This window comes from Trachurus trachurus (genome assembly GCF_905171665.1).
Source record: "Trachurus trachurus genome assembly, chromosome: 10".
In the NCBI taxonomy this organism is placed as follows: domain Eukaryota; kingdom Metazoa; phylum Chordata; class Actinopteri; order Carangiformes; family Carangidae; genus Trachurus; species Trachurus trachurus.
This window is the reverse complement of record NC_139894.1, coordinates 16,025,939-16,038,523: the sequence shown is the minus strand read 5'-3', so window position 1 is coordinate 16,038,523 and position 12,585 is coordinate 16,025,939. Positions and strand designations below refer to the sequence as shown.

The window sequence follows — 12,585 nt, the reverse complement described above, 5'->3', positions numbered from 1 at the left end:
ACGTTTTGTAGAGACAGGTTGGCTGCAGATACCATGGCGTGCAAAAATTGGTCAAATTTTCTGTTAATGTGAACAGTTAGGCAAGTGGAAGATGAAATGATCTCCAAAAGGCATAATGTTAAACACGAAACACTCTTTTTGCAATAATTTAAGCATTATCAGTGCATTGTTGTTGTTTTCTACAAATTTGTGTGAAAAATGGAAACAAAACAGCACCCTGCGAAAGAATGACAGTCAGTGTAACATGCAACACGCTCTGCCATGAAAACATGATACATTACTAGAGTGGAAAAGTGAACTATTTTTGGTTGCACAGGAACTCAAGGACTCAAAATATTGCACTCTTGAATCATATTGGTTTGATAGTAATAACCAATGTTACTTTGCAGATTCATAAATCAAAAGATTAGCTTGTAAAATAAGCATTTTACTGATAAAAATCATTTGATATTAGGCCTAGCTATATATATAAAAAAGGAAGAACAGGTCTCACCTCAAAATTAGGTTCTGATGTTTATGGCAATAAGCCTAATGGTGATACAGTTGGATAATATGTAGTAAAGACATGGGATTATGCTTCACAATGACGAGTATTACTGCTAGAACACTACTGCCTTGGTCTGTTTCTAGTCCAGCCTTACACCTATGATGTCTTGTACTCTTTACAGGTGAATGTATGTAAGTCAGTTTATTGACATGTTTGCCTCAGAGGGTTACAGAGGTATGCAGTCTGTATAACATACAACTCCCCTTATTAGAGAGATCAGAAATATAACATTTGAAGGGGGAAAAGTCACCAATCACATGTATACTCCGCTGAACTTTCAATTTTACTTAAAGCATCATAATTTTGAGCAACTGAAATGTTCATTTCATATTGGGTTCATAACATTTAAATTACCATATTGTAGCCCCTATAATGCAATAACATATGGCTCCTGCAATGTTGTCACTTAAAATTGTACTTCTTCAGAATATTTGGTTGCTAATACTAAAAAATGTTTTTACTTTACTATATGAAGTCAGGACATATTATTGATATTGATAAATAATGTTACTACATGAAGTCAGGACATATTATTGATATTGATAAATAATGTTAAGGCTCTTAATTCTTCCCCACTGCTTATCACAATCACTTCCATGCCTGAATTAACGGGGGCTGAACTGCAACACCCACTAAAGTAAGTGTAGCATGAGGATGCTGCTTCAAGCACGTTTGTGTGGGATGAGTGTGTGGGTGTGGATGAGTTATGTGGATACATGTGGAGGTTTTTAGGGTGAGTAATTGGAAATGGAATTTCAACTTCCTTCACCCCCCCCCCCCCCCCCCCCTCCAGAAAATGCATCCAAAAACTTTTGGAGGGAAAATGTGGAGTAAAAAAAAAGGGAAAGGAATAACTTCCACACCCTTAGGCTACATGTGAGTATAGTGAAATGTTAAAAAATCTCAAATCAAAGATCAACAAGATGCAAGTAGCCTATCTGCTGAGCAGTTTTTTTTTCTTATCATATAAAAGACAGATGAAATTGCAGTCAGGTGAATAAAGGTGTAATGGAAAAGATGGCGGCCAACATGTTGTGACATGTCTCAATCAGAGACATAGCAAGTGTGTCATCATTACATTCCTAAGGCTTTAGTCATCTGGCAGTCAACTTTACCCCATATTCCCTTCATGTGATCCCACTGACCACACTGATATAAAATCATGATTGTGTGTCTTTATAATTACAGGGTGTAATGTTGTTTAAATCTGTAATATGAGACCCAGCTGTTAAATAGGTCAATGTAAAATGACATGCTCCTGGCAGTTTCAGTTTTCTTTCACTGTCTCTGCTTTCATTCATAAGGTAGCTACAAGTAGGAAACCACAATGCCTCAGTTCCTTTCTGGATGAGCTCATTATTCTGTAGTAAGGGTTTTCTGCTTTAACCCTCTGAAGAAGACTTTTTTTTGAATCAACTGAGAACTGTCTTTTCAATTAATTTGAGGATTTTTCTTTTTAAATTGACAATCCTTATTCCCACGAGTGGTATTAGCAGTAACATGAGACATTGGTGCAACAGTCAGCAGCCAGGAGAAACCAGCCTTTGCCGGGAACTCTGTCCTCATTGACTGCAAGGTCAGCAGCTGTTGTGAGGGACTAAGCTTACCGAATCTACAGCATGCATTTTTTCTAATCTTTACTAGGTGCTATATTGTGCTTGCAAGTAGAAAACAGTCACTGAAACGGCTGCTGAAATAAACGAGCAGCTTTGTCAATTGACTGACTCATCTCCACAGGCATGTGTGCACATTGATGTGGTTTGTGAAGTGAGAGTGGCTGCCAAAAAACACCAACACAATTAGGCACCCAGAGTACCCAACTTTCCTACACTCTATTATTCACTTCATAACTGGATTAGTCTATTCAAGGAAACTTGAAACTGATTTACACCAGTGTAAAGTGATCTTGTTTTTACCTTCCTCCTGCTCCTGACAGTCACAGGTATGATGAAAGTAATGGTGAAAATTTCCCCTTATTATGTAAAAGTATTGGTACTTTTCGAAGGACATTTTAAAACCTGTAATTTAACGTAGGCTATATTATGGTATGCTATGCAGTCTGCAGAAACCATCATTGAATACAAACGTTTTCCTTATTTACAGATTAGATCTGGCATCAATATAAACATGAAAACTAAACATTTTAAATTTATTTCATTTAAAACTAATGTTTTAATTCACCACAATAGCAAATGTACCTGTACTTTAAGTTACTATAATGCCACTTTTGATACAGTGGTATACCGCATACCATTAAAAAGACATTTATTACTAAGTAGAAATGTTATTAATTCTCCATCAGCAAAATGGAATAAACCTGTATAAGCAGCCATAGAGTGAAAAATAACTGCATTTACTTTGTAATATAAAGTTTCATTTTGTAGGCTAATTCCATAAGGTTCAAGAAGCCACAGTAATAAACCCTATATATATAACTATTCTAGTTTTAAAAAGCTACTATCCAACAACACATCCAATAGTTTCCTTCTCAATCTCAAAAATGAAGCAGTTACAAAGTGCAATTTAAATGACTTTTACTGTAAGTAAACATAATATTACGTAAGTGAAAGTGCTTCCACTGGGGTAGAGTTTCCATCTGAGGGAAATAAACCAGAAATCACCAAGTAATAGTAATGTTATCAAACCATGAGGCGAGGCTGTTTGAGGAGGAATCCTGTACTCTCAGGAGGAAACTCTCACCAAATATGGTCAATGACGTCACGGCACGTGGTAACATTCGTGAGCGATTCCAGACAGCACTATTTCCCGTAATGACGGAGGGGCGTGGTGAACCTAGTGTCCCGCTTTAAGAGTTTACAACCTCACAATCACTCCCAGACTCCGCTTTCTACGTGCGTGACTCAGGATTACAGAATGCACTGAGAGACGTTTTCGGACGTTTTAGAGCGATTTGAAAAAAAGGCGAGGCAATATTTTCTTCCTTATCCCCCCTTGAAGACGGAGCGTTTTGGTCTCTGCCGAGTTACCGCAATAAGGTGGGCTTACCCCGAGTTTGAATTGACACACGCAAGACTCAATACGAAAGTCATTTCGTCAGGTTTGAAAGCTTTATAGCCTCGGCTGGGTTTAATTTTCTATTCTTCTGAACTGAAAGGATGTTTCGAAACTTTGGGAGTCAAGGACGAGGCAACCCGGTCCCGGACTACTCAGGTAGCAGCTCCGGGTCACACACTGGATCCCTGGGAAGCACCAGCACTACAGCTACACAACAGGAGCAGGTAGGTGAATGAACGGCTATGCCTTCAATGAACGGGATCATAAAATTTCCCCCACACAGACAGAAGCTAAATCAATAGCCTGTAATAGAGCATGACTTGAACTGTGACACTTTTCTAAAGATGTGAATAATGTTGTAAACATGTAATACAGGTAAAGCTGTTTACTTTATGGGTGTGTTTGTTCATTATACAAGTTGTAGTGTAGTGTATGGAATAAAAAGTTGACATGTAAAAATAACCTTTATATAAAATAATGATGACCATTATAATCACCAGTCATCTTCTACAGTGATGTTAGCCTGTACATAAACATTAGAGATAGCCATATAAAATATAATGATGATCATTATAATCATCAGTGATCTTCTACTGTGATGTTTGATTTATACCTAAGACACGATGCCTTTTATTATTGACTACATGTTGAGGTTAAACCTTCTGTTTCACTACGTTCACTAACTTTATCCCCCTCTTTTTTTTAAATTGTGTTTACAGAAATTTTCCATAGGTAGCAGCCAGTTTGTACCAAGCCTCAATGCCATCACATCCAACCAGGACCTTCAGTGGCTGGTCCAGCCCTCCCTCATGCATTCAGCGGGCCCTTCGAGATCACCAGTACCTCCTTACCCAACCCTCGCAGGAGCACGGGCGATGGGACCAGCACCCTCCCAGCACTTCCTCAGACCTGGGGTCATAAGAGCAGCAGCAAATGCCCCAGTTTCAACAAGGCACAGACACGACGAACATGTAAGACAATAATATTGTAAGGATAGTTTTAGGATATGTAGTGTCAAAGTTATACTTTGAGGGGACACTGGCGACTGGGAATTTGTTGCATTTCTGCAGTGACAGTTGTCAATGACAGAAAATGAAGGAGGACTCTTGGGATTTACAGTTTCCCAAGAGGGGATGCAGATTGTGAGGAGTATTACTGTCATTTCTATGTAACTGATGTGTAATATCCTGTTCCTCGTTGACACAACCGGTTTATTTCCGGTAGAGTTGCACATCAGATGAATCCTTTTAGGAACAGAAAGGTTATTTTGAAATATACTTCGATTACTCAGTCTAACACAAAAAAAAGTCATCTCCAGAGTCAAATGCACTTTGTTTGTGTATACTTCCTCTGTGTTTACTTTGACTCGATGTTGACTCAGTAAAATTATCACCTCTGACACACTGTTTGCAATGATTTGCTTTTTGTGAGCAGAGCAATGTTAGCCTACATGTCAAACCAAGATAGAGTGTAGTCCTACGTTAAACTGACCCAATCCAATACAGCTGTAATCCAAGAACCATCATAATTTCTGTCACTTTCCTAGAATCATTTGTTGGTTTCATTAGACACACATTGGCACATATTCCAGTCATGGTCTTTTTTTTTTGTTTCATTCGGTAGGTAATTTCACGGTACAGGAAGCAGGCTGTCATGTGACTCATAGGGGCAAGTCATTTTCTGTGACTCACACCTGAGTCACTGCTGGGGTCTGAGCGTGACTCATCATCTGAAAAGGGCGGGAAATATGGGATGAGCAGTAATTATTCAGTAGGGCGCTGGATGAAGTCAGAGCTAGGGTGTTAACAAAGGCACAAAAGCTCAGTCATTTCAAAACCCTTCAGCAACCATGACTGTGATGACTCAGAGCGCACACATGGTGGTAGTGTTTCCTCTGTCACGCTGCTGATGGCGGTCTCTCCAGGCCCTCTTTGTACATTTCATAATTTTAGATTGCTTGTTTGCCCAAAGCTTGGAGTGGGTTTAGAGTTTGACTTTTATCTCATTGTGTCAGCATGACCTAATATTTTTTATTTCTCTTTCCCATCAGTTATCCCATGAAGAGATGGAAAGACGCAGAGTAAGGAGGGAGCGCAATAAACTGGCAGCAGCAAAATGTCGCAATCGCCGACGGGAGCTCACGGACACCCTGCAAGGCGTAAGTGAACATTATGGTAAATGTCATAACATTAATACTTGAAAACAAGGTAGTGGGAGAATTCATGCGTCTTCCTCTTCTCTGCTTTGCCCTTGTGTAGGAGACTGACGAGCTGGAGGATGAAAAGTCCCGTTTACAGAAGGAAATAGCTGAATTACAAAAGGAGAAAGATAAGCTTGAGCTGGTACTGGAAGCCCACCGTCCCATCTGTAAGATAGAGGAGTCCGATTCAGATTCTGACCCAAATCCATCAGGTCCCTCTTTGGGAGGCATCAAGATGGAGCCCAAGGACCCCAGCAGACCTGGACCCTCAACCAAACTTCATATGAAGGTTGAGAAGCCCAAACCAAAGATAACTATCCCGACCAAGCCTGTGACTGTGGCCTCGGCCGTTGCCATCGATTCAGAGTCGCTTCACACCCCAGTGCTCACATCCACTCCCTCGCTAATGGCTTTCACAGCTGGCATGGTTTTCACTTATCCCTCTGCCCCGTTAGACACCAGCTCCTCCATCACGTCCCAGGCCGCATCACATCAGGCTAATGTCCAACAGGCTCATGCCCCACAGCCTTGTGGGATCGCTCATCGCCGCAGCAGCAGCAGCGGTGACCAGTCGGATCACTCACTGCACTCCCCGACCATCCTCACACTGTGACTGACGACTCAGTGATCCTGGCTTAACACTAATGTTCATTTCAACACAGTCATTGTCTGTGTCTGTGTGTGTGTCTGTGTGTGTGTGTGACAAAAGGATCTCTGGGAAACCCGATGGAATAGAGAACGATCATTATAATAACCATCTTAAAATGAACCACGTGCATCTGCTTCATTTCATCCCTTCAGAAAATTGATTCTCTACTTAGATAATATGCAAATTAGTGGCATTATCAGGATATGAATGTTACACTCTCTTTCTAGATTTGATATAAATATAGATTTCTTATGTATAATTTTAAAAGCTATGAGATAAAATGAGTATGTTTGAGGTTTAATTTAAAAGAATTGCATGCGCAATATATTTTCTAAATGATTATATATATATATGATAACTATACATTACATAATGTTGCATTTAATGACTTGTTACATTTTTACGTCATGTTATGTAACACTTTATAAATGTCCTCACTGAGGAGACATTTAGAACTTGCAAAAAAATTAACCTTATTTTTATATGAATCTTTGGTGAATTATATAACATAGTCTATGCAAATTATTGACCACTAAGGCTGGCCCGTAGGAGTTGATACAGATTACATAATCACATATTTATTTTTCAAGAGTGTAATATATTTTTGATAATGTTTTGATTTTCTGTGGCAAATGAACCTATGGTGGGCAGTGCCTTGCTTTTTTGGCTGTCAAAGCTGTACTACATCACAGATAATAAAGAACTTGTGTTCATAAGTGTGTGGAGTTTGTAATGGTGTAATATAGTTGGTAAGAACAAACAAATAAAACCACAGCAGGATGAGTGAGTTGTGTCAGTAGAGACTGACTCATCAGATTTGGTTAAGAATGAATCATTTAAATGGTGCATATTTTAAACCTGAATACTGAGACACCAGATTTAGATGTCAACTGATAAGTAACCATATTGTTTTGTTTTTTCATGTATTGATTAGTAAAATATTCTCTAATCGCTGTGTCTCCAAAGGGAGGATTTGCTGTTTTTTCCCCCTGATTTATGAATGTAATATCTTTCAGTTATAGACCTTTAGTCATAAAAAACAAACAAGCAGGCAATTTGAAGACCTAATCTTTGACTCTGGGGAATTATGGTGGGCTTTTACATTATTAGTTGATTGGGAAAAAATAACAGGGTAAATAATATTGAAAACAAGAAAAAAATTCAAATACTGATAAGCCAATGACCGCTCGATGCCCCTCAACTGTGAACACTGTGTTCTCTGTTATCCATTTCCCAAAAATGAGGCGAATCTCTTGCTAATACATACATGGCTCACATGGGCGTTGGATCACTCTGCTGAAATGGGGTTAGAGAGAGAGAGACAGAGATGGAAAGAGAGTCACACTGAGAGTTTAGAGAGCATGAGGGAGGGGGAAAAAAAGATCCCTGCATGATTCTGCTGTCAAAGGACGTCTGTGCATCACTAAGTGGCTGAAAGCATTACTGCCATCTTCAGCTCTCCAGACTGTGCAAATACAGATCCAAAAATAAAACTGATGAACATCCATAAAGTCAGGCCGTGTGACAGAGAGGGAGCATCAATCAAGCACAGCTGGTTCGGACGCAAAGGTCAAAACAACAAGTGCAGAAATCAATCCTTCATTCTGTGTCATGTAAATGCAAAAGCTTGTTTCTGCAAAATCAAACACACACAAAAAAAGGTCAGGACAGCAAGAGCAAGTGTCATAGCCACTGTATTTAAAGCTCTTCAATGCACTACGAGCATAGCCCACCAATAAACAGCTAACGACAAAATAAATCTTTTCTAATCCATGTGCATTATCTATGATTTAAACTGAAATCGGTTATTAATGCTAGTTAATACAGATAAACCAAGATAAAGAAGGGTCAAAGTTAAGAAAGTTAAGATCCCTATAGTGTTACAGGGTAAATACAAAGCATGAGTTACAGAAGAGAAAGCTGACCATTGTTCAAATTAAACAAACTCTGTGATATGCTAATTGAACATCATCAACAACAATGCAATAAAGAAAAGAAAAATAAAGTCCTACAAGTGAATTTAAACAGCTTGGCTTGAATAGAATAGGATAGAAATCATTAAAACTTCTAGACCTTCCAGTTTGATATAAAGATTTTCCAGTTGGATTTTTAAAAAAGTGACAGAACTTTACTTCAGCTCTGAGTGAGGTCCAAGCACATTTATCTTTGTATCATGATCCAAAACCTTTAACAAGGCTCTAGCACATGTTACGTTATGCACATGATGCAGCCCCACCTGCAGTAAACCTGAGGGGCCTTCACATCGGACTGGTTCACTGGCCTGTACAAATTGTGACAATCATCATGCACATATGGCACTCCAATCCTGTCCTGAGGAAGAGTGCATAAAATATTACACATTATTGGGCATCTAGCAAAAGCAAATATCAAATACGTTATTTTCCTTCTTTTTTTTCTTCTTCTTGTTATTATTATTATCACAACTCATCTATTTCAGTGCTATTTGAATTCAGTGGACTAAATATGGCTCAAAACTGGATTGAGATGAATCTTTAGCTCTGTGATTTAAAGATCCATGATAACGCTGTCCAGTGCAATAGAAAAAAGGCGTCTATCAGTGTAGGCTTGTCCAGTGCATGAGATAAATTTATATATGTGACCCACTTTTTTGGTCCCATTTTTTTTTTCCAACAACAGACCAATGAAAAAAAAAAGAAAAAAAAAAGAATTTCCCAAAAACAGACAAGTCTTTAGAAAAAACACTATGAAATTTAGATACATTATCATCTGGCAAACATCTATTAAATGTCTTTTGTAAAGTCCTGAAAATGTCTACAGTGAAGAGTCTTTGTCAAGTCAAAACCTAGTGACACAAATCTTTGCAGCATTCGAGGCCCTAATGCTTTTTTTTTTGCTCCAATTGGTCAGACAAAGCTTCTGTGTCTCCATGCTGTCAATCACATCACCCCTGTGGTGTACTGTAGGCTACAGCTTCCGTTGACTGTTGACATAAACCTGTCATCATCAGTCGTCAGGTGAGCACACTAGGTGGAGCTGGTCTGGACTTCCCACGCTGCCTGTGCTCGAGCTGCCGTCGCCCAGGTCCCGGGCCACCATGCAGGGCAGGTTGAGCTCGGTGGAGCCGCCGGGGCTGGAGTCACTCCTGCTGACGCACTCCTCCTCCAGGACCAGGCACAGCTCCTTCAGGTCCAAGTTCTCCTTCACCAGCCCGTCCTGCATGCGCTCCAGGTCGGCCAGCTTTTTCAAGTACCCGCCCAGGTCCTCGCGCATCACTTTGGCCGCGTGGTGGCCGAACAGCTGCCATTCCCGGGCCAGCTTCTTCACTTTGAGCCGGTCGTCGTCCAGGAAGCAGCACAGGTCCCGCAGCTCTACGTTTTCCTCCTGCAGGCGCTGATTGATGACTTTCAGTTCCCTGATTTCGAGGAGGTGTCCCTGCAGCTGTTTATTTACCTCTTTTATCAGCCGTCCTCGCTGGATGAGGGCTGAGATCTTCTCGGACTCCTCTTTACGCAGCCGGCTCACCAGCTCCTCTTTGGAGCACGCCAGCAAATCCTCGTCAGACATCTTTGACAGCTCTCTACTGTTTATTATCTCACCTTCGGTACTCATTTTCTATTAACACCTTAGAAGGTACCTGAGAATTATTATATATTATATAAAATAAAAATAAAAAACACCTAGATGTTGATACTTCAATGCTCAACACTGAGTCGTCACATCCTCCTCGCCTTCACCTCCATTCAGTCTCTGCCAGATGTCATGTATGCAGTCACTACAACACCGGAGGGCCAGATCAAGGCAGAAACATGTGATATCTTTATTTAGATGGCTTTCTTCGAGGCGCTGCCACTTCGGTCCCGCTGTAGCCTATCTTCTTCTGCTGAAGCCACTGTCTGTTCTCTGTGTGGATAACGGCTTTAATGAGGTCGTGTGTGAAAATGCACCGCAAACCCTCATTAATGTCAATCTGTCATCCTCTCAACAGCAGGCTGTGTTCTCCAAAGGCCTCCAGGAATACAACTGTCCTTATTTTACCTCCTCTTCTCGCAGGATTTTGAAGGCAACACTCGTCCCCGTGGGTTTTTTTTTTTTTTGGTAGCCTACTGTGGTAAAGCCTTGTGTGTGCAAAGGCCCGGTCGATCCACTGAGGCTTTTTTTTTTCTTTAATCCCGCAGCCTCGGACGCACACCCCGCAGATGATGTGATTTTCACGGCGCTGGCATCGTCTCATCCGCCTGTGCTCCACTCGTCTCGGCTGAATGAACTCACTCTCCCGGTGGCTGGAGGAAGCGTCCGTGCAGCAGCTTTTTTATTAATATTATTACAAATGATTAATTAGGTCTATTGTATAAAAAAAACAAAAACAAATCGCAATCCAGCGTCGCCCATTATCCGCTCAGTGCACCATCGCTGCTCATCCTCTGGAGCTGGACTGTTACCACAACAATGTCCGCCTCCTCCACCACTTTCACGGCTGTGACTCCTCTAAGCTGCGAGGTGCGCGTCAAGCGCCAGCACTGCCGGAAACAACCTCTCAACCCTTCAAAATAAAAGCATTGATTTGTGAACTCTTAATGAAAAAAGTGAAGAAAAAATTGTAAAATACTTTGGGGGTATGATTAGGCTACTTAACACACCACCTGCTTGTTACATCTTTTATTGTAATTGAGGGTGAGTCACTATTGTTTCAATCCAACACGGTTCCTCAACGCTTTTGGTTTTATTTTTGCGTGCTTCTTCCGGAAGTTGTAATCGATATACTGGCCGCCGCTTTGACACGTCGGTCAGATAGTAATCAGAAATATTTGTGGTTTCCTCGGAGGTTTCCAGTGGCTCTTCGACACACCACGCTTAAGGCATGGTCGTGAATGGCAAAAATAAAATCGAGCAGCTCTGTTTCCTGCTGAACCGACTCCTATAACCAAAACAGCTCCTAAAAGGGATGGAGAGGATGATGTGAGGATGAAGATCTGCTCTCTGCGCTGTCACAGTTAGGAGCGTGTGCGCCCCCATTTGGCTTGAATTACATATTTTACCCCATGATACTGTGGAACAAAAACAACATGGTTAAGCACAAATATAGAGGAAATGAGTAGGACAGGCCTAGCTACACTTCCTGTGGGATTTTTCTGATCTCATCCTGAAATACAAAATACATTTGCTATAACATGATAACCAGACTCCAGATGTTTACAAAAACACATAAGATAGCCCCCCTCCCCTCGACATCAACATCCTTTGGAGTTTGCAGGTCTAGTTGTAGGCTATCGTGACTGATTCCTGGTTGTGGCCTATTCGTTTCTTTTTGAAAGAAACACTGGCGGAAAGTGTGACTGCAGGCTTTTTTCCATGGGTTTATGCTGAGGCATTCAGCCACATCCTTCCGCCCTCTGTCCCACCTCCATTGTTTCACTGAGGCCATAACAATGCAGGGTGTTAACCGTGCAAGGGGGAACCGGGGCTGGAATCAGGGTGCCATGTGAGGTTAGAAATGAGTATTGATGTGCACCCGAGAGATCCGACAAAAAGACATGTTGACTGAGTCGTTTTCCCCCCCATGTAGTGATTTTGAAGGACACATGCAGAAACACAGAAAGGGAGGGTGAGGGGAGGGATTTACAGGGATTTATTTAGATTAATCGCCGGAGGAAAAGAGAGCAGATTTTGTACACGCAGGCAGCAAAGCGCATAGCCGCTGTAGGGGCCCATGTGCTCGCACAGCAGCAGCCTGACTCTGATCCGACAGTATTTCAAATAACTAAGAGCACAAATGAAAGGGGAGAGATCAACAGTCAGCTACTGCCTGCCTGCCAGATGCTGTGTTGTAATTTGAGTCCTGACATGATCATTGTCATTAATTCAAAGGAACGGCACGTTTGAGTGATGTGATACACCCGCGGAGTGTTACTTTTATCATCTAGGCCTACCATATGTATCTTTCTGTAAATGTTGTTTCCGGGATGTTGGAATATGACACAGACAGTGATTCCCCTCAGTTCATCTGTTTACAAAACCAATGACAAAAGCACTGTATAACATCTAAACACATACATCTCCGAGACAGGCTACAAATTGCTCTTGAATTTATTTCCTGTCCTGTCTGCCCATTTCCTGTGCTGACAGTTTCTCTTCTGTATCTTGCTTCTCTCTGCCTGGACCTCTTCGACTTTCACCTTCCTGGCCGAAGTAATA

General features: G+C 41.1%; 2 protein-coding genes across 2 annotated transcripts; one reads left to right on the top strand and one right to left on the bottom strand.

The window, feature by feature from the left end:
- The first annotated feature begins 3,330 nt into the window (after window positions 1-3,330).
- fosl1a (FOS like 1, AP-1 transcription factor subunit a) lies at window positions 3,331-7,043 on the top strand. The gene is made up of 5 exons (XM_083980716.1): window positions 3,331-3,543; window positions 3,663-3,786; window positions 4,282-4,533; window positions 5,613-5,720; window positions 5,821-7,043. The coding sequence occupies exons 2-5, from the start codon at window positions 3,664-3,666 to the stop codon at window positions 6,373-6,375; spliced, it is 1,038 nt and encodes a 345-aa protein (XP_083836842.1). The 5' UTR covers window positions 3,331-3,543; window position 3,663; the 3' UTR covers window positions 6,376-7,043.
- Window positions 7,044-9,396: 2,353 nt separating this feature from the next.
- Window positions 9,397-10,114, bottom strand: ccdc85b (coiled-coil domain containing 85B; the record flags this gene model as incomplete). The annotated part of the gene is made up of 1 exon (XM_083980718.1): window positions 9,397-10,114. The coding sequence occupies exon 1, from the start codon at window positions 10,000-10,002 to the stop codon at window positions 9,397-9,399; it is 606 nt and encodes a 201-aa protein (XP_083836844.1). The 5' UTR covers window positions 10,003-10,114.
- Between the last annotated feature and the right edge of the window lie 2,471 nt (window positions 10,115-12,585).

Excerpts from the sequence above, each read along its gene's own strand:
- fosl1a (XM_083980716.1), top strand. The coding sequence starts at position 3,664 with ATGTTTCGAAACTTTGGGAGTCAAGGACGAGGCAACCCGGTCCCGGAC. Across the intron at positions 4,534-5,612 it reads GGCACAGACACGACGAACAT|TTATCCCATGAAGAGATGGA; the intron begins GTAAGACAATAA and ends CTTTCCCATCAG. Across the intron at positions 5,721-5,820 it reads TCACGGACACCCTGCAAGGC|GAGACTGACGAGCTGGAGGA; the intron begins GTAAGTGAACAT and ends GCCCTTGTGTAG.